The sequence below is a fragment of the Anoplopoma fimbria genome, chromosome 9, assembly GCF_027596085.1.
Source record: "Anoplopoma fimbria isolate UVic2021 breed Golden Eagle Sablefish chromosome 9, Afim_UVic_2022, whole genome shotgun sequence".
NCBI classification, from domain to species: domain Eukaryota; kingdom Metazoa; phylum Chordata; class Actinopteri; order Perciformes; family Anoplopomatidae; genus Anoplopoma; species Anoplopoma fimbria.
In genome coordinates, this window is record NC_072457.1 from 868830 (window position 1) to 891879 (window position 23050).

The window sequence follows — 23050 nt, forward strand, 5'->3', positions numbered from 1 at the left end:
GGGGGGAGACCGCTGGGCGAGCTCAGCCGAGGCTGGCTGTGTTGGCTTGGTGGTGTATAACAGTGTATCAGGGTGGGGTTTACGGTGTTTGTGTTGGGGGTGACGGGGAGCTTGACGGTGGACTGAAACGTGTGACGGAGCGATTTAAAGTGTGTGTTTTGTTTTTAGTGCTGGTGTCCACGCTCATGTGTTCACAGTTTAGTCACAGATCCACCTGAACAGGACTCTGATGGACGTGTTCCCTGATAGATGGATGGTGTAATGCACCACCCTTCTGTTTTCTGATGGGCCACTTCACCTTACACGGTGATTCGGACGGTTTGAATATGTAAATTCACTTTATCAGAGGGTTTCTTAATTAGCGTGACAGAGAGTTCTCATCTTGTGTCCAGGCGGTTGTGTTTAATGAAAACTGAAGTCTGAGAAGCTTTCTTTGGTCGCATAGATTTCAACTCTCCATCAGAAGCAGAGTTTTTCTTTGTTAGCTGTAAATGATCCTGCTGAGTCATGTTAAAGCCGTTAAAGCAGTGGTCTTATTAATGTATATCGTGTATTCTGCTGATGTTGCTCTGTGCCGGTCTGCTCATCCTCTCACACACCTTAAAGAGACAAACGATGATCTCCGTCCACCTTGAGAGAAACACCTGACGTCTCTCTGAGCACCAATCAGACTCTTGATTCATTGTGACGAACCAGAGTGAGTTTGGTAAAACTGTGTTGTGTCCCTGAATGTAAACCCGACGGAATGTCAGTATATCTGCATGACGACGTCACATGTCCTGCCACTAAAGAAAAACAAACTCAAAGTGATGTAATTACTGTGTCGATGTCACCACACGGATCAGATCCTCACAGGAGGACAGGGAGGGATGTGCTGGATTGATTGTGTGGCGGCCATTTTGAACATCTGACTCTGCAGAAAAAACAACAACTTTTACTTTCGTTTTCTTTGCAAACTAAAGAACAAACCAGACAGTATGATCCAAACTTAGGATGCATCTATTTTTCTCAAACTCTGATGTATTTTTTCTGTCATGACATTCCCTGTTATAAAAATGTATGTGGAAAAAAAATGCCACTTATAACAACAATTTTAACTACAAAACATCTAATGCTTTGTTTACGTCATTTGGGATTAAAGACTGGAGAAGTAAAAGGAAAGATGATCAATACAGCATCAGTTTCCTGACAATAATCCGTTCTCTGGTGAGAGTCATCCATGTTTCTTTGTCTGAAATATAGGACCCCTTAATCTCTAGTCGTAGGTAACACTTGGCTGTTTAATTAATCTCATTTAATAGAAATAACTTCCACATGAACGAGACATAACAGCAAGACTAAGATTCTGTATTTATCCTGAATCTTTAAAAACGTCCCATAAAAAGCATTGAAAAGGATTAAAGAAGACGTCTCTCAAAGTAATGATGCTTAAACCAAAGACGTCTAACCAAAAACCAGATAGCTTCTGTATAATAAAATATAGCTTTTTAATCTGTGACGTTTTTTCCTTGTTTGTGGATAACACCACATCGTCTGCATAACGAGACAGTTTGGATGTTTTTTAAATCTGTTGATTCAAAGTTTAAAATGGACTTCACAGGAATATCCTCCAGAGGAACACTGTCAGGGTTTGATTCCCACTTTTGGCCAAACGACACCCAACACGTATCCAGTCAACACTGTGCAGAAAGTTCAAATACAAATCCACTCGTTACCTCAAAGCATCGGCCCCACATGACGTCCATCACTCGGTTGTAAAGTGCCTGCTGGGCTCTCATGCCCCAAATATAATAGTGAAATGTTTTTATGTTTTCTTCTTCTTCTTCTTCTTCTTCTTCTTCTTCTTCTTCTTCTTCTTCTTCTTCTTCTTCTTCTTCTTCTTCTCTCTCTCTCTCTCTCTCTCTCTTTGTGTCCGTCTTGCTTTTGGTCGTTGAAGGCTGTGACAGTGTTGCTTGTCCTTATTTGCATCTTCATGGATCTTCTATGATATTGTGAAATAGATGGATGAAATAAATAAAAAAATAAAATGGTTATGACAACAATCCTGGACTCCTGGCTCCTAATATGTGGAACTGTGTGGAACAATATGTGTGTGTTTAATGTGTGTTTCTGTGTGTGAGCTCAACTTATTGACCCTGTAACAGTTTGTATATAATTATGTTGTGAGTAAGTGAAAGTACACTCTTTGGAAACATTAGTAAGATAGAGTGAAACAGCTTGTCAAGATATGAAAGACTTTGACAAATGAACAAATTGACTTTCCAGATCTTGCAATCATGAGAAAAGATCTCATAATAACAAAGAAAAAGGTCTCTTTATTATAAAAAATCCCATTATTATGAAAAAAAGATCTCGTATTCATGAGAAACATCTCTTATTACATCTCAAATTACAAAGACAGTTCATAATTACAAGGACGAAGAAGTGGACGTAGTTGTAGTGACGTCAACGATTGGTTTGTGGACATTACATTACATTGATCAATCATTTAGTGGGTTCTGATTTTTGAGTCAGATCTTGGCTTTGTGGCCGATGACATGAACTTGGTTCTCATATTCCCTGTCAATCAGTGGTAGCCACGCCCTAAAGCGTCCCCTGCTTGAAGCTGACATCTTAAGATAAACCTAAGATAATCACTTTATTAGCCCCGCCCTAAAGCATCCCCTGCTTTATGGTCTGTTTGACTCTAAATGGAGCATCATTTACTAAATGAACATCATGCTGTATTGAAGAAGACTTGAAACTAGAGATTGAGACCATAAACTCATGTTTACAATGTTTACTGAGGGAATAAATCAAGAGAGAAGTAGAGTCATTTTCTCATAGACTTCTATACAACCAGAGGAGTCGCCCCCTGGTGGACAGCAGAGAGAATGCAGCTTTAAGACATAAAGGTGTGTTGCTTAATCCCCATTTAGTTGCATTGAGATTAGCTAAAATAGTGTGTGTGAAGTGTGTGTGTGTGTGTGTGTGTGTGTGTGTGTGTGTGTGTGTGTGTGTGTGTGTGTGTGTGTGTGTGTGTGTGTGTGTGTGTGTGTGTGTGTGCGTGTGCGTGCGTGCGTGTGTGTGTGTGTGTGTCTGATCTCTGATGTAGACATAATAGATTACTCACAGTTGAAGGAGGACCGCGTTGCTTCGTGACGGCTGATCTTCCCTCTCTGGTGTTCTTGGCGTTCGTCTGAACTGAGCTGTGATCTGACGTCTGACTTCTCTCTGCCAACGTTTCATTCTGTTCATTCCTCTCTCTTCCTGTCTTTGGTCTTTTTAGGTTTATTTCCAGTCATTTAACATCTTTTTGCGTTTGTTTTCCATCTATTTTTAGACATTTCAGATTTCTATTTGTTCGTTTTGCTCCTCTTTGTAGTCATTTTGTGATTTTTCCAGTGACATTCTGTAGTCCGGCCCCCTGACCCCTGTGAGCCCAGGGGCCCGTTCATTGATCCTCACGGTGATTTAGTGCAGAGACTTGTGTTTTCTCAGCGTCTTTTTGTTCCCGTCTGAGCCTCGGGAGGTCTGCTCATTCATCCATCAGGGTGATAAAGTACGACTCAAAAAGTCACCAATGGAAAACAAGAATAAATAAATTACATAGAAAACTAAATTGGCAAATGCACAAATAAAAATGTCTTGAAGATGACACATCCTCTCTTCACTGATTAGACTTCAGTCGTTGATCAATTACAAGATCAATGAATGAGTTAGTGAGTCAGTAAATGTGTTTCCTGGGTGTTTTTCTTGATTCTCTCTGCTGATCTCTGTCACAGTTTGTCAGCAGAGTCACTATTTATAGTCTCTTAGCGTCTCTTTGTGGTCGCTTTGTATCTCTGTAGTCTTTTTGTTTATGTTTTTTGTCATTAAACGTCACTTTGTGGCCATTTTTGCATTTATTTTAAGATGTTTTAGGTTTCTATGTGGTCGTTTTGGGCTGTTTGTAGTCATCTAGCGTCCTGTTTGTGATTGCTTTGCACTACATTGCACTTTGTAGTGGTTTTGTGTATGTTTCAGGTCATCTAGTGTCACTTCGTGGCTGTTTTGCATCTATTTTCAAAGGTTTCAAATTTCTATGTAGTTTTGGGTTGTTTTTAGTCGTTATGTGTGTGTTATTGGTTGTGTTACATCTAGTTTGTGTCATCTATTGTCTCTTTTCGGTTGTTCTTGCTTCTACTTTCATTCATCTAGTGTCTCTTTGTTATTCATTTTGTGTCGTTTTGTTCATGTTTGTGGCTGTTTTGCATCTATTTTTAAAAGTTCAATATTTCTATGTGGTCGTTTTGGGTCTATTTCCAGTCATCTAGTGTCTCATTGAAGCCTGTTTGAATCTATTTTGAGATGTTTTGTCTTTGTGATCGTTTCGTTTCCTGTCGGGAGCATGTGCCGTTCATTAATCCATCATGGATGGATTCACTAATGAAAAACAAGAATAAATAAATTCTGATGTGACAAAACTGGTAAATGCACGAATAAACACATCCTCTGTAACCTGATTAGGCTTCAGCTGTTGATCAATTACCAGATCAATGAATGAGTCAGAGAGTTAGTGAGTCAGTGAATGTCTCACAGCTTGACAGCAGAGTCACATGAGGTCACCCCCCAACAATCTGCTTCCTCTGCTGTTGAATTATAGATGCACCTTAATTATCATGGAGATCCTAACCTGACCCATAAAACACACACACACACACACACACACACACACACACACACACACACGCACACACACACACACACACACACACACACACACACACACACACACACACACCAACTGTAATATGAATTTTCACATCTTCGTCTCTTCTCTGATCTTTCTCTCCTCGTTCTCGTCTCCGGCTGCACACAGATATTTCTTTCTTTACCCTCACTGCTTCGTGTGGAGCAGTTCTCCCTCCTCCTCCTCATCTGTTCTGTGATTCCACTGTGGATCAGACCTTCACTCTCCAAACCTGTCGCTCCTTCATCCAGACCTGTTCACCTTCATTCTCCTCATCGGTGCTCTGCAGCGTTTTCACTTTTTTATGCTCAGACTCTCATATTTTAAACACAATGTGAATGTTTTCTCCCTCATGATGAATACTTTCCTCAAGGTCTTCATACCTCCTCCTCTACCTCCTCCTCTACCTCCTCCTCCTCCTTTCTGCACCTGATGTCAGAAACACCTCCGTCTCCCTCGTTCTGTTGTTCTGAAACCTTCCAGCCCTCCGGCTCTTTGCTTTGTGAGCGTCTCACCTGGGACCTAAATGCTCTCTCTCTCTCTCTCTCTCTCTCTCTCTCTCTCTCTCTCTCTCTCTCTCTCTCTCTCTCTCTCTCTCTCTGTGTCTCAGTGTATTTTAAGATGTTTCACACCTGATCTGAGATCAGTTCACACATCCACACACACACGTTGTTAGAATCACTGTCTCTTGTTTTAATCAAGAAAAAGACATGAACTCAAACAGATAAAGACACTAATACATATAAATAGAACCGATAACTTCCTCTGGTTGAGAACAGAGAAAAACATTATTCAAACTATGTTTATACAGTCACATGATTTAATGAACACCTTTTCTATATGTTACACTCGCTCTACTATTCATGCTTTACGGTTGATTATCCTATTATTATAAAAACTTTTTTTTATATATTAGTTGAAATTCTCTTTACATCCTGAAAGCAATAAATAAATAAAATACTCTGAAAACAAAATTCAGAGAAAAATCAGGTAACTGTGGCTGTTTTAGAATAAACCTGTCCAATCATTTCATTCAGGCTGTTTGAAGTGATTAGACACCTACCTACCTGTCTACCTGTCTACCTACCTACCTACCTACCTACCTACCTACCTACCTACCTACCTGTCTACCTACCTGTCTACCTACCTACCTACCTACCTACCTACCTACCTACCTACCTACCTGTCTACCTACCTACCTACCTACCTGTCTACCTGTCTACCTATCTACCTGTCTACCTACCTACCTACCTACCTACCTACCTACCTACCTACCTACCTACCTACCTACCTACCTACCTACCTACCTGTCTACCTGTCTACCTGTCTACCTACCTACCTCCTACCTGTCTACCTACCTACCTACCTACCTACCTACCTACCTACCTACCTACCTACCTACCTACCTACCTACCTGTCTACCTGTCTACTTATCTACCTGTCTACTTATCTACCTGTCTACGTATCTACCTGTCTACATGTCTACCTGTCTACCTGTCACTTATTGATGTCCACCAAAGGTTTTCCATCAGCTGATGTTATTATATTATATTATATTATATTATATTATATTATATTATATTATATTATATTATCTCATCTTATTATATTATATTATCTTATATTATCTCATCTCATATTATTATATTTATATTATATCGTATTATATTATATTATCTCATCTTATATTATATTATATTGTATTATATTATATTATATTGTATTATATTATATTATCTATCTTATATTATATTATATCTTATATTATATTATCTTATATTATCTCATATTTTATTATATTTATCTTTTATATTATATTATTATATTATCTTATCTCATTTATATTATTTATATTATATTATCTCATCTTATATTATATTATCTTATATTATATCATCTTTTATTTTATTTTGATTTAATGTTTTATTATCTTTATTTAATGTTTTATTTTCTTTATTTAATGTTTTATTCTCTTTTTAATGTTTTATTTCTTTATTTAATGTTTTATTATCTTTATTTAATGTTTTATTTATTATTTAATGTTTTATTCTCTTTATTTAATGTTTTATTATCTTTATTTAATGTTTCGTGTTTGTCACAGTAGCGGTGCAGTGACGTCACGTCATGATGTTTTCACGGATGTTTCACTGGACGGCTCATCCTCCTGTATACCGGTGTGCCGGATTACCGGTGTTTTTCACGGTACCGGTACCGGTGGACCGGCCGGCTCAACCTCCTATAGCTAGCATAGCTAGAGGAGGTTGAGCCGCCTGGGAGCTAGTGGAGACGTCCCGGTAGAATCCCGGTGACCGGGAAATAGGTTCCGGCGATCACCGCGCATTGCATGCCGGGTAGATTTTTTTTTTTTTTTTTTTTTTTTTTTTTTTTTTTTTTTAAATTCAATAACTTTATTGAGACATTTGTTCCTACATATAAAACACAATATATTTATATATATATATGTATATATTTAAATTTATCTTGAATTTCCCCCATGGGGATCAATAAAGGAATATAACATCACAATGAAAATGACAAATAATAATAAAAAAAATAAGAGGACTAAAGTTAAAATAAAAAGCAAAAGTTTTAAGAAAAATAAAAAAATAAAATAAAAATGACATTTTAAGTTCAGACCTCATCTTATATTATATTATCTTATATGATCTTGTATTATATTATCTTATCTTATTTTATCTTATATTATCTTATATTATCTCATCTCATATTATATTATATTATATCGTATTATATTATATTATATCGTATTATAGTATATTATATTATATTATATTATATTATATTATATTATATTATATTATATTATATCATCTTATATTATATTATATTATCTCATCTCATATTATATTATATTATCTCATCTTATATTATATTATATTGTATTATATTATATTATATTATATTATATTATATTATATTATATTATATTATATTATATTATATTATATTATTATATTATCTAATATTATATATTATATTATATTATATTATATTATATTATATTATATTATATTATATTATATTACATTATATTATGTTATATTATATTATCTCATATTATATTATCTCATCTTATTTATATTATATTATATTATATTTATATTATCTCATCTCATATTATATTATTATCGTATTATATTATCTCATCTTATATTATATTATATTATATTATATTATATTATCTCATCTTATATTATATTATATTATATTATATTATATTATATTATATTATCTCATCTTATATTATATTATATTATATTATATTATATTATCTTATCTTATATTATATTATATTTATATTATATTATCTCATCTTATATTATATTATATTACATTATATTATATTATATTATCTCATCTCATATTATATTATATTATATCGTATTATATTATCTCATCTTATATTATATTATATTATCTCATCTCATTTATATTATATTATCTTATATTATATTATCTCATCTTTTATTTTATTTTATCTTATTTAATGTTTTATTCTCTTTATTTAATGTTTTATTTTCTTTATTTAAAGTTTCATTCTCTTTATTTAATGTTTTATTATCTTTATTTAATGTTTTATTTCTTTATTTAATGTTTTATTATCTTTATTTAATGTTTTATTATCTTTATTTAATGTTTCATTCTCTTTATTTAATGTTTTATTATCTTTATTTAATGTTTCGTGTTTGTCACAGTAGCGGTGCAGTGACGTCACGTCATGATGTTTTCACGGATGTTTCATCTGGACGGCTCATCCTCCTGTATACCGGTGTGCCGGATTACCGGTGTTTTTCACGGTACCGGTACCGGTGGACTGAAAACTCAACCTCCTATAGCTAGCATAGCTAGAGGAGGTTGAGCCGCCTGGGAGCTAGGGAGACGTCCCGGTAGAATCCCGGTGACCGGGAAATAGGTTCCGGCGATCACCGCGCATTGCATGCCGGGTAGATTTTTTTTTTTTTTTTTTTTTTTTTTTTAAATTCAATAACTTTATTGAGACATTTGTTCCTACATATAAAACACAATATATTTATATATATATATGTATATATTTAAATTTATCTTGAATTTCCCCATGGGGATCAATAAAGGAATATAACATCACAATGAAAATGACAAATAATAATAAAAAAAATAAGAGGACTAAAGTTAAAATAAAAAGCAAATAAGTTTAAGAAAAATAAAAAAAAAATAAAATAAAAATGACATTTTAAGTTCAGACCTCATCTTATATTATATTATCTTATATGATCTTGTATTATATTATCTTATCTTATTTTATCTTATATTATCTTATATTATCTCATCTCATATTATATTATATCGTATTATATTATATTATTATATCGTATTATATTATATTATATTTATATTATATTATATTATATTATATTATATTATATTATCTCATCTTATATTATATTATATTATATTATATCGTATTATATTATATTATCTCATCTTATATTATATTATATTGTATTGTATTATATTATATTATATATATATATATATGATGCTAATGATGCTAATGGTGCTAATTATGCTAATTATACTAATTATGCTAATTATACTGTCACTGGAGAAGTTGCATAAAGATCCAAAATCATAAAAATTCTAATTAAACGCATTCCCTTCAGATGAAATATCCAAACGAAGACAATGATGAAGATTGACGTGTTTTTAAACAATACAAAGAGAACAGAAGAAGAAGAAGAAGAAGAAGAAGAAGAAGAAGAAGAAGAAGAAGAAGAAGAAGAAGAAGAAGAAGAAACATATTATGTGATCTGTTTGTTTAATTCAGAGGAGAGTCCAGTTACAGAATCCAGTCTCACACAGAAAATCACTTTCAAAGCTTTGTGGAGTAAAGTTAAAAAGTGTGTGTGTGTGTGTGTTTTTTGTGTGTGTAAATATAATATTTCAGTGTGTTGTGTGTTGTTTGTGTGTGTGTGTGTGTGTGTGTTTGTTGTGTGTGTGTGTTCTGGGTCAAACCCTTCACCTTGGGATTCCTTCCTCCCGGATGTTTTCAGCTGAATGTGGGTCAGACTCACGGAGAGAACAAGGTTCTACTAACAATCTGCTTTATCTGCACGCTGTTGTAAGTCTGCAAATTTCCCCGCTGCGGACTACTAGAGATAATGAGATAATATACTATATATATATATATATCTTATCTTATCTTATATACTGAGGTATTTCAACTTACATTTGATAGATTCTAGATTTGAGACAAATATTTGTATATTTTCAGAATCAGAATCAGCTCCATTGGTCTGCTGACAGAGAGAGAAGGTCAAACTGTAAATCCAAAATATATACAATATAGTCAACACCAAAACCAAGTTAACAAAGAAATTTGACAATTTGAAGTTGCTCTCACAGCTGAAGAACAGCTTCCAGGAAAGATAGAAAATAGATAAACAAACTTGTATATCATATAACAACTGTCTTTTTACAAGACAAACTGTTGTAAGATGTTTACAAGAACTCAATAATTCAAAGAGAGCTGGAATAGATAATTGATCCAAACTCTTCATAAAGTCGGCATTCCCAACATGCATCTTGGCCGGACAGTTAATCTCACTAAAACCATGAAAACACGTCATACATGTGTCTAAAATCACTCACTTTTAGTGTGTAAGCAATCACAAACATTTTTTATTTACTTTTGGAAAAATAAAAACTGGAAACAAAAAACTAATTCCTGAAATTCCAGGTCTGCAATAATAATAAAAGACAAAAAAAATAATAATTAAAATCATGTGTTCTATAATCTCTCAAACTGTGAGGGTTCTAGTTCATCAACATCAAATCTTCTCTGAATCTTTGAAAGTTTCTTCTGTAGACGTTCCTCCACAGCTTGCACACATATTCATATCATCAGTCCTGCAGCTTTGACTCCAGCTTCATCTACAAAGATGAATGAATACAAATCCTGTTTGTGTAGAAGAACTTCCTGGACTCAGATATAGTTTGTTTAAAGTGCAGAAAAATCACAAGAAAACTCCAAATAATACGACATATAAAACGATTAAAATACATTGAATGTATGATCTCAAGTCTCAGGCTCCCAACAGAATAGATACATTAATAAAACAGTTTGAACATAGTTAAAATAGTGCACATAACATAAATAAAATGTAGATTAAGTTTAATCAAGTTTAATAACATACTTGTTATTAAGTTTTTTGTTTGTTCATCATATTGTATTGTATTTCTTTTACATTTTCTATTTTTAAATGATGTCTTTTACTTTTGCACTATGTTAATTAAGAAAATGTCAATAAAACCGTTTCTGATTCTAAATTCGACAGTGATTAAACAAACATTGATAAATATAAAAAAATAAAAAATAATCAGCAAGTAAAGGTATACTTTACTTTAATAAAAGCTGGAAAGTTTAAAATAAATTATAAGTGAAAACGCCCCACACTTGAGTGACAGACTCTGAACCAATAGGAGAGACGCTCCACGGCAATGGGCGGGGCTTCCTATGTATTGAGTGACCGAATCTGAACCAATAGGAGAGACGCTCCACGGCAATGGGCGGGGCTTCCTATGTATTGAGTGACAGAATCCGAACCAATAGGAGAGACGCTATGCAGCAGAGGGCGGGTCTTCCTCTGTATTGAGTGACAGAATCTGAACCAATAGGAGAGAAGCTATGCGGCAATGGGCGGGGCTTCCTATGTATTGAGTGACAGACTCTGAACCAATAGGAGAGACGCTCCACGGCAGAGGGTGGGGCTTCCTCATTGAGTGACAGACTCTGAACCAATGGGAGAGACGCTCCGCGGCAGGGGGCGGGGCCTCCTCCGCGTTGTTAGCATGTCTCCCTAACGACCAGCTGGAGTCCAGCAGCAGAAGTTCCGGGAGGAGAACCGTAAGTACTGTCCCGCACGGCCCCGCACGGCTCCGCACGGCAGCCCCCCCCGTCCCCCCGCAGTGTGAGGGGACGGGGCCGCTACTGTGAGGGTAGAAACAGCCTCTCTCAGACATGCTAAGCTAACGCGCTAATGCTAGTGACAACAAGCCGGCTCCCGGAGCGGATCACTGGAGCGGACTGCTGCTCGTCTCCTAGCAGCCGGGCCGTGGTGACGCAGTCCGCTCCGGGAGCCGCGGTCCAGTCCGGGTTTCCTTCCAACCTGTGTGTGCTTGTTTCAGGAGGAATGGCTGCGACGGAGGCCAAGAGGGAGGAGGCGGACTACAAGAGGCTGCACAGCTTCCCGCTCATCCGGGTAACGAGCAGCGGGCCGGAGCACCTGGGCCAGAGCCAAGAGCACCTGGGCCAAGAGCAACCTGGGCCAAGAGCACCTGGGCCAAGAGCAACCTGGGCCAAGAGCACCTGGGCCAGAGCACTTACCTTTAACCCGGGTTAAACAGGTGTAGCTTAAACTCCCGTTTAACCCGGGTTAAACGTAAGGTCTCTACGTTTAAAGACCTTACATTTAACCCAGGTTAAACAGGTGTAGTAGCTTAAACCTTACATCCCGTTTAACCCGGGTCAGACTCTTACATTAACCCAGGTTAAACAAGGTTCTACATTTAACCCGGGTTAAACAGTAAGTGTCTGACTCCAGTCACCTTACATTTAACCCGGGTTAAACGGGTGTAGCTTAAACTCCCGTTTAACCCGGGTCAGACACCTTACATTAACCCGGGTTAAACGTAAGGGCTCTACATTTAACCCGGGTTAAACAGGTGTAGTAGTCAGAGACCTTACATTAACCCGGGTTAAACAGGTGTAGCTTAAACACCCATTTAACCCGGGTTAAATGTAAGGTATCTGACTCCAGTCACCTACATTTAACCCGGGTTAAACAGGTGTATGCTTAAACTCCCGTTTAACCTGGGTTAAATTTAGAGACCTTACATTTAACCCAGGTTAAACAGGTGTAGTATTCAGACACCTTACATTAACCCGGTTAAACGTAAGGTCTCTACATTTAACCCCTGTTAAACAGGTGTAGTAGTCAGAGACCTTACATTAACCTCTACATTTAAACAGGTGTAGCTTAAACTCTCGTTTAACCCGGGTTAAATGTAAGGTCTCTGACTACTACACCTGTTTAACCCGGGTCAGACACCTTACATTAACCCTGGTTAAACGTAAGGGCTCTACATTTAACCCGGGTTAAACAGGTGTAGTAGTCAGATACCTTACGTTAAACGGGTGTAGCTTAAACTCCTGTTTAACCCGGGTTAAATGTAAGGTCTCTGAATACTACACCTGTTTAACCCGGGTTAAACAGATGTAGCTGTGATGTATATATCACAGTTACACCTGTTTAACCCGGGTTACATTTAGAGACCTTACATTTAACCTGGGTTAAACAGGCGTAGCTGTAGCTTAAACACCCATTTAACCCGGGTTAAATGTAAGGTCTCTGACTCCAGTCACCTTACATTAACCCGGGTTAAACACCTGTTTAACCCGGGTTAAACACCTGTTTAACCCGGGTTAAACCGCTGTAGCTTAAACACCTGTTTAACCCGGGTTAAATGTAGAGACCTTACATTTAACCCGGGTTAAACGGGTGTAGCTGTGTTCATCTATGTTCCTCATAATATGACACATTAAGGAGACATTTTAACTGAACAGAGCCTGAACGCATCGTAATGTAACTGAACCTCCTCCTGTTAGCGGTGCTGCTAACGTTACTAGCTCTCCTCCTGTTAGCCGTTAGCGGTGCTGCTAACGTTACTAGCTCTCCTCCTGTTATCCGTTAGCGGTGCTGCTAACGTTACTAGCTCTCCTCCTGTTAGCGGTGCTGCTAACGTTACTAGCTCTCCTCCTGTTAGCGGTGCTGCTAACGTTACTAGCTCTCCTGTTGGTTTAAACACAGATTGGTTGTTTACAATGTAACATTATCAGAGATCAGAGACTAGAAAAGCATAAATGACGTCCTGATCTCATGTTTTACTGAATATTGGAGGATAACGATCGTCAGTAAAACTTTATTTACACTGTGGTGGTTAACGGTGAACTGTGATTAATGCGGTTGACGGTGGACGTGGACTCTACTTGAAGACTTGGACTCTTAATGGTTTGTGTCTGTCCTCAGCACACAGACATGCCAGAGGAGATGAGGGTTGAGACCATGGAGCTCTGTGTGACGGCCTGTGAGAAGTTTGCCACCAACAATGAAGTAAGTGTTTGATGTTTTTTGTAGTTTGGTTGGAAGTGGATGTTTGCCAGGCTGTCTCTGTAGTTAATGGCTCCTTAAGTTAATTAAATCTCTATTTATTTATCCCCAGAGTGCAGCGAAGATGATCAAAGAGTCCATGGACAAGAAGTTCGGCAGCTCGTGGCACGTTGTGATCGGAGAAGGCTTCGGCTTCGAGGTGACGCACGAGGTGAAGAACCTGCTCTACATGTTCTTTGGAGGCAGTCTGGCGGTGTGTGTGTGGAAGTGTTCGTAGCGCCTCCCGGAGGCCCCGCCCCCCGGAGGCCCCGCCTCCCTTCTGATGAGGTCATCGGGCTAGGACTGAAAACACCAGCCTCCCGCTGGTCTGTGCTGCCGGCCGGTCAGTGCGTCCACAGGACCGGCCGCTGTGGAGGACGATAAACCCTCTGCTGGAGACCTGGTCCAGTTAAAACAGGAAACAGCTGAGAGGGGGTTAAGCGTGAAGCGTAACAAAAGCTTTCTGCCGTTTCCTTTCTCTCTCCGTCGTCTCTGAAGCTGCATCCATGAGTCTGAACGTTTGTGAGCGTGCATGTGCAACTTTTACAAACACACAGCCAGCCAGGGTCTCAAGTCCTTACTCCTCCTCTTCAGGGAGCGCGAGTGTGAGAGTGAGTTTAAATGTTTGTGTGTGCTGGACACACACAGGTTTTTGTTTTTTAAACCGTCATTCCATCGTCGCCTTCATCAGCACTCCCCCGTCTAACTCCACACCTCTCTCTCTCTCCGGGCGCACTAGTCTTTCAATAAGATTTGTAATATTTTTTATGTGTACATATTTTGAAGCGATTTGAAGAACTTGTTTTTAGATCCGCCGTTTGTCCCCGTGAAGAAGTTAACGGCGTTAACGATGTGACTGATTCCGTGTTGATGCCAGTTCTGATGATCCAGTGCAACGGGCCGTTTGGTGTGAATTTACCTGATTGTACAATAAACTCTGAAATGTGTTGGAAGAGGAACTTCAACTGTCAGCTTTGTTCTTCTAAACATTCTTTTAGTATCTGAAGGGTTCCAGTTACATTCATTTCACTTTCAATTTATCTTAAAGTACATTTTATGACCACATCGGGTTAAAGGGTTCGTTTGGGGGAGTTGTTAGATTTTAAAGCCCTCTGAGATACAACTGTGGGCTTTAAAATACACATTTAATTAAAATATTAAAGGTGCTCTGACCAGGACAAATGGTTGGAAGCAGTGACCTGAAACATTTTTATTTATCATATAACATCATTTTTTTCATAAGAACATTGTATTTTTGAACTCAATCATGAATTGATTCATAGGCAAAATCATGAATATCTAAATCATAGATATCTAATGAAAAGTCATTCCTCGTCCAGCAACACGGTGAAATATCTGCTCGTTACATGAATACAGACTTCAAAGTAAACTTCTGTCCTGACAGGAAACAACTCCGCTGGTTCAGGAAAGATGTTGGTTTGGGTAAAAATAACTACAAAGACGTTACTGAGGTGACCTGAACAATACATCTGACTTCTTGTTTCACATGAAAACAAACAACGCTCTGATGTTTGTTGGACTCTTTGAACACGTGTGTTGTGTGATTTAGTTGTCTTTATACTTCCTGTTTCATTATTCAGTGGAAAACATACAAAATAATGAAATGGGACCCGGTGGCTCCGATGACGAGCTTTAAGAATAACTTTATAGAAACAGACGATCTTCTCTCTGATGGTCTGTTTACTGATGGAGGTCTATAGAGGACCAGGACTAAACTGAGACTGGTTCAGGACCATATAGAGGATCAGGACTAAACTGAGACTGGATCAGGACCATATAGAGGATCAGGACTAAACTGAGACTGGTCCAGGACCATATAGAGGACCAGGACTAAACTGAGACTGGTCCAGGACCATATAGAGGACCAGGACTAAACTGAGACTGGTCCAGGACCATATAGAGGATCAGGACTAAACTGAGACTGGTCCAGGACCATATAGAGGACCAGGACTAAACTGAGACTGGTCCAGGACCAGGTAAACGTTCCTCACAGTCTCCATCAGCGGTGGAGATGTGAGTTTTTAGGATAAACTCAGTGTTTGTCCTCGAGTGAACTCCAGCGTCGTCGTCTGGATCTCTGAGGCTGAAAATAGAAACAACAGAACCTGGTTTTCCCGGCGGACGCAGACTCTCCGGTCTCGTCTACACTGTTATAATCCTGTTTCCTAACACGTAACATCTCTGAGGGCTTCATGTGGAGGATAAAAACAACAACAGCCCTCTCCGTGGTGCTGAGGGGTTCATGAACACACCACGGTCTGATTATCTCAAATCTGATTTCACTAGAAGGGAACTCATGAAACATCTCACAGTAGTTTAGATTTTGTATTTGGATAAAATAAAAGCACACAGAGGAATAAACACGACAAATAAGACGTAAAGAGAAGGAGATGCTTCTACCTGACGGTTTGTTTTCATGAGGAAGTAGAGTGAAGTGTCAGGGAAAGATACAGTTTAAAATGTATTTCCCCTTTTGAGGCAAGCGACATATTTTGGGGGGAAAAGTTTCTCAAACTCCAGCTGGTTCTTAGAGGTCTTTGTAGAGTTCCTCGTTGAAACCAGCAGACACAGAAACACTCTGCTGTGTTCTGCTGTGGTTTCAGTGAGACGCTCCACTTCTCATCCTTTTAAAATAGATCTTTCTGCAGAGTTATGAATACCAGAAATATACAATTTGTATGATATTTGAAAAGTTTAGGATTTGGATCCTGTCACGATGGTTCAACAATTAAAGGTATTATACAGAAAGTCAGACCCTCAAACCTGACAATAAACATCTATAAGGTCATTATAACAATTTTAACTAAGGATTAAGTACACAAAACATTGTGTGACCGCTTTATCTAACCTGCAGTTCGGCCGATTTAAGTCAAAGCGTCATGTCTTAAACATGCATTCTCTCTGCTGTCCACCAGGGGGCGACTCCTCTGGTTGTATAGAAGTCTATGAGAAAATGACTCTACTTCTCTCTTGATTTATTCCCTCAGTAAACATTGTAAACATGAGTTTATGGTCTCAATCTCTAGTTTCAAGTCTTCTTCAATACAGCATGATGTTCATTTAGTACATTATTATATTATAAGAAGTGGACGTAGTCATTGTCACCAACTGGTCTGTTGACTGATGTTATGAAGCCTCGAGTTGTGGAATTTTCTGTCATCATGTTGTTGTTTTTTACAACCAGTGAACAGGAAGTGACCATATATGGAGTGAGGAGGAGTGACGTAGAGACTCGTATACGTCTCTGGTGTCGACCTGTCAATCAGTGTGTAGCCCCGCCCTAAAGCATCCCCTGCTTTATGGTCTGTTTGACTCTAAATGGAGCATCATTTACTAAATGAACATCATGCTGTATTGAAGAAGACTTGAAACTAGAGATTGAGACCATAAACTCATGTTTACAATGTTTACTGAGGGAATAAATCAAGAGAGAAGTAGAGTCATTTTCTCATAGACTTCTATACAACCAGAGGAGTCGCCCCCTGGTGGACAGGAGAGAGAATGCAGCTTTAACACATGAAGCAATGACTTCACTCATCAGAACTGGAGGTTGCCTCCTGGTCTATCAGGAGAATAAAGGGCTGCTCAATAATAGTTTTGAATTCGATAGGACCTCCTTGATAAATGAAATGAAAACAGTAGCGTTTATATTATAATATATATATTATTTAAATATTCCTCAGCTCAGTTCTTATTCTTGGTGCTGCAGATTTTAGAAGCTGATAGAAAGATGTGACACTGAGCTATTATGGGATGTGAGGAGGTGTCTCTGTTGCACAGAGGGCATGTTGACCCGGCGGTGGAGAGAGAGAGGCCGTTTGTTGTTGACACATTACACACAACCTGGCAACCTCAGCATCCGTGAACCCAAAACCCACTGACCCTGAACCAGGTCAGACTCACTCCGGACAAATAGTCAGACTTCAACCCGCCTCAGTTCACAACGTCTCTAATGTGACACAGATGACATCAAACTATCCAAACCAGAGATGAAGGTTATTTTAGATCTTATCTTCTGTTCATTAGTTATTCTGTATCTGTAGATGATTGATGTTCATTCAAGATAAGATAAGTGATGATGGATACAGTGATCAGCCACTTCAGATCAAAAAACATTCATACACAAATACTGTGTGAATGATTTGCTTTTAGAAATCTGTTGATCCGCTTTCAGGGATCATTTTGTGCCTTTTCTAACACGACAACCAGGCAGCAACCGGTAAAAGTCTTGTATCTCTATGGCAACAGAACAATCATGACTAGAAGTAGAGAGAACTCAAACAGGACTTTAGTTCATAATAACACAGTTATAATGACAGAAATCTTAAAAAAACAAACAAATGGCAAACAAGGGAATCTATATATGGAACATTTTTCCAAGTTGCTTCAAGTGTTACAATTGTTAGAAAACAAATGGAGGCTCTATGTCTATAGTTTCAGTATTATTTGATAAAAGCTTTCATCACACATGATGTGTTCAAGGACTGCCAGAAAGAAGGGAATCTGACAATTTGACAATTTTGACAGCCACAAGAAACCATACTTTTTATCACACCGGTGGGTTTTTGGGTTCACAGGTTTTAATTAAGTTTGTTTAGTTTTCCTCCTGACCTCACGGTCTCCAGTGGGTCCAATCAGCAACACAGCTTGAAACCATCTTCTCTTGTGTTTGTCTCTTGTCTCTTGTGTTTGTCTCTTGTGTTTGTCTCTTGTGTTTGTCTCTTGTGTTTGGTATCTTTATGCCAGTGCCATGTTTCAGTGTGTCTTTGTCTAAAGAATGAGCCAGTGTTCTCAACGGTTTTCACTTTAAACCAACGATTCATTTAGAAGTTTCTCTCTTATCTCCGTCCCTGTGATGTTTCCAGAGAGTTCTCACACAGTCCAGTTTTACCCGTCATCATTGAAGTGGATTCTCAGGGACACGTCTGTATTTGTGTGTATTAATAAATATATCTTATATATAATGTGGAGCAGTCTGAAGAGCCTGCAGTCATTTTAACGAGCCTTCTGAGTAGTCCGGGGGTCTTGAGCCTGTAAACACGGCTCCACCCTGCGATGCAGCTCATTCATAATTCACCTCAGAGGCTCTTTATAGATCTCCTCCCTGTGTCTCCTCCAGCTTGTTAAATATTCAGAGAAAGAGTCACACTAAAGGCTCTGCTAGTTTGGCTGAAACGCCATCCTCAGGACAGCAAACACGAGAGACTCGTTATCCTGCAAAAGGCCCGCAGGAACGTTCAGGAACTTATTGACACGAGAGGAAAATACTAAATGTCACGTCTCCAACGATAATCTCACATGTTACAGGTTCAAACGCTGGAGTTGAGAGGTTTTTACAACGACGTCAGAGATCATGGACACATTTTTATTGTATAATTGATAAAAGGTATATGTAACCTTTCTACATGAAATTGTCTAAACACAACTAGACCTATACATGCTGTTGAGTTGTGTACTTAGATTATCAGAAATGTATCCAACAATGTCCAAACCTGATATATCTGTTCTGTAGCCCAACAGGTTACCTGACTACAAAACGACAAAAAAGAGACTAAAAAGGACCAAAAAGACACCAAAAACAACCAAAAACAGATTCAAATTGACCAAAAAGAGACAAAAAATGCTCTAAAAGAGATGCAAAATGACTACAAAGACACACATAGTGACCAATAAAAGAAAACAACTGCAAAGAGATGAAAAAAGACCAAAAAAGAGACAAAAATGACCAAAGAGAGACGCAAAACGACTACAAAGAGACTAAAATAACCAATAACAAAACAACTGCAAAGAAACACAAAAAGACTAAAAGAGAGACAGAAAGACCGAAAAGAGTCGCACGACAATTAAAAAGAGACACAATATGGCCATTAATCTGTCTTTTTTAATCTGTGGCCCTTGTTCTTATGTATGACCTGTGGGGGCCCTTTACATAGAGAGCAGAGTTTTAGCCTCTGTATTACTTTCTGGAAGTTTTAAGATCTGAAGTGAAGTTTACCTTTTATGATTCAAAGTTGGACCCATTCGTGTCCGGAGCCTGAGGCACTAAAACTGACTTTATTCAGAAGAAATGCATAATGAATAAATCAAATAATTATAGTATTTCCTCTCTTAGAAAACAGCATTTCTACCATCATGCAGGGAAACTGCATGGGTCGAAGGTTGTGTGTGTGTGTGTGTGTGTGTGTGTGTGTGTGTGTGTGTGTGTGTGTGTGTGTGTGTGTGTGTGTGTGTGTGTGTGTGTGTGTGTGTGTGTGAAAATGAAGTGACTGACAGCTCAAATAATGAATACATAAATAAAATAAATAGCTGCTGATGAAAAAAAGAGACTCTGTGTTAAAGAGAAAGTTGTGTTTTTACAGAGTTTAGAGATGTTCACAGATTTCTGGTGTCCCTGAAGGCCACACAGAGAGTTGGAGACGGAGGACGACTGAGGACAGCGGAGGAGAGCGCAGAGATACATATTTCATCTGAGACATGAGGAACAATTCAATATTAATATGAGAGCGTTTGTGCGTCGTCACAGTCCGAGTGTTTCATCAGATCACATCCAGAGAGGAACAGAAACGGGGACATACGTTTGGGGAGGAGGGATGAAGCGTAAAAGAGGAAGAAGAGGATAAACGGGATGGATGTTTATAATAAATCAGTGAGGGACAGAGACGAAGAGACAAAAAGTGAGACACTTAGCAGAGAAAGAAAAGGGTCCAGAGGGAGAGAAGAAATAAAAAGTAAAGATTGGAGGAGAAGAAGTGGAGATGACAGATGTTTGCTGATGGTCCTCTGATGGGTTTCTCTCCTCACTTTGCCGAAGGCTGGAGAAATCCTTGAGAACTTTTTGCTTCACGTGTAAAAAAAAAAAGAAAAGAGTCAACTAAAGTAAAAAAAAAGAGAAATTCTAATTCCATCTTTGGCTCAGAAAGTCTGTAAATATGTGCAACTTAATACTAAATGCAGCCGACGACCTTGAGAGTTTCATAAAACATCAACGAGTCCGAGAGAGCTGAAGGAGAATGTGACCATTAATAAAATAAAGTGGAGGTTAAAAGAGTTCAAGTTTCACGATTCACCTTTAAACACACAGCGTTCATGCAAACAGATAAATAAAGTATTTATCATTATTATTATTATTATTATTATTATTAATTATTACACAATCCTGGTTCATCGTCAATAGTAACTATGGCCCTGAAAGCAAACAGACAAAAGGCAACAAATTAAAGAAAAATCATGGAAATAATGATGATTCCCTTCATGGCAGATGAACTGTGAGAATTAGAATTAATAATACAGTAAATTCTCCAAATTAAACAAAAAAATTGTTTGTTTTCTTCCTCCAGAACAATAAAGTAGCCTTTTTTTCAACTAACATATACTTTTATGCTCATTTTAAAAAGCTGGATGCAAATGACATAATTCAATAAAACTTCCTCTAAAAGAAAGACAAAGTTTTACGTTTTTTATCTTTCGCTTATTGATTTATGGAATCACCTTTGCTGAATAAATTCAGATATAGAGGACGTATCTGAATTTACTCTGATATGTATTTATTTTGTCTTTGTCTCTGAACAACATGGAACACGGTCGAGCACCAGACAAACTCTCAGAGATGCTTTTGGTTTAAGAACCAGGAAGGTTCTTCTCCTTTAGCTGCTTCACCATCCAGCATGTTCCGAATGAGATGCGTCCTTATGTTAGAATGTAAATCCTCTAGACAGATGAAATAACCCAGAGTCTGTTCATGTGTGTGTGTGTGTGTGTGTGTGTGTGTGTGTGTGTGTGTGTGTGTGTGTGTGTGTGTGTGTGTGTGTGTGTGTGTTCTTTGTATATTGATGACCTTTATAGATAACGAACACAGAACTCACAGTAATATGACTCCCTCTGTCTCCTCTGCCTTCATTTGCATGACTCTCACTCTGTGATCCAAAGCATCCATGTTTAATGAGCGCTGATGAATAATCAATGATTATGACCACCTGCATGAACACAGCAGAAATCTGTTCAATGCACTCCAACAAGATGATGAGTCACTTTAAAGGGGGGCTTTGTTCAGCCGTCATACAGATACTTGTGTGGGACGACTATTGAAGTTGGATTAAAACCTCTCAGATCTTTTTCACGTTGGTTAACACACACACACACACACACACACACACACACACACACACACACACACACACACACACACACACACACACACACACACACACACACACACACACACAGACTTTAAAGAGCCACACTTCACAGAAACAGGGTTTCCTGAGGGACTCTGCAGGAGGTCTGAGGTGCCTGAATCAAAGTCAAACACACACACAAAAACTAACACACACACACACACACACACACACACACACACACACACACACACACACACACACACACACACAAACAACACACACACACACACACACACACACACACACACACACACACACACACACACACACACACCTACAGTGTGTGCCTACTGCCTGGTTATGAAGTCTGTCGACGCCTCTAACAGGCTGCAGATGGTTTATGTACTTATATATATTTATTCATAATACTACGTCTTTGTTTTTCTGTGTTGGTCTCACAGTAGATCAACAGGAAACAACAGGTTTGAAAGCCAAACAAAAGACTTCTCAGCGATTCTAATTAATATTTAGATGAAACAGTTCAGTCTGATTATGAACAAATACAATCAACTATGATGAACAAAAGACTAAAACTCATTCTGCAACCAAATGAAACCAAATAATCAGTGTTGGTGGAACTATCCACATGTTGCAGTGTTACGTAATCAAATCACAAAATATATGTAATTCATAAAGGGCTTTACACACAACATGAAAATGCAAAATACTCGCCTGAGACTATTATTTAATTAAGGCTTTTATTGTGAAAAGTATAAAAAATAGAAACAGTGGATCTGATCTGTGGTGCACAGAGCTTCTGTGTTGTTGTTTCATAAATATAGGATCAATGTTCAGGATGTGGGCTCTGCGTTACATTCTAATTATTCACATAAAAAATAGAAACATATACACATTTGTACAGATACAGAGTATATACTGAGTACAGAACATTCTGCAACTTGTGTTTGTGCTGAATCAGCTTTATTTGCCATGTC

The 23050-nt window shown here is 37.9% G+C and overlaps 1 protein-coding gene across 1 annotated transcript; it reads left to right on the plus strand.

The window, feature by feature from the left end:
* The first annotated feature begins 11526 nt into the window (after nucleotides 1-11526).
* On the plus strand, nucleotides 11527-14870 carry LOC129095515 (dynein axonemal light chain 4). Its single transcript, XM_054603986.1, has 4 exons — nucleotides 11527-11615; nucleotides 11897-11970; nucleotides 13798-13881; nucleotides 13991-14870. The coding sequence occupies exons 2-4, from the start codon at nucleotides 11902-11904 to the stop codon at nucleotides 14153-14155; spliced, it is 318 nt and encodes a 105-aa protein (XP_054459961.1). The 5' UTR covers nucleotides 11527-11615; nucleotides 11897-11901; the 3' UTR covers nucleotides 14156-14870.
* Nucleotides 14871-23050: the final 8180 nt, after the last annotated feature.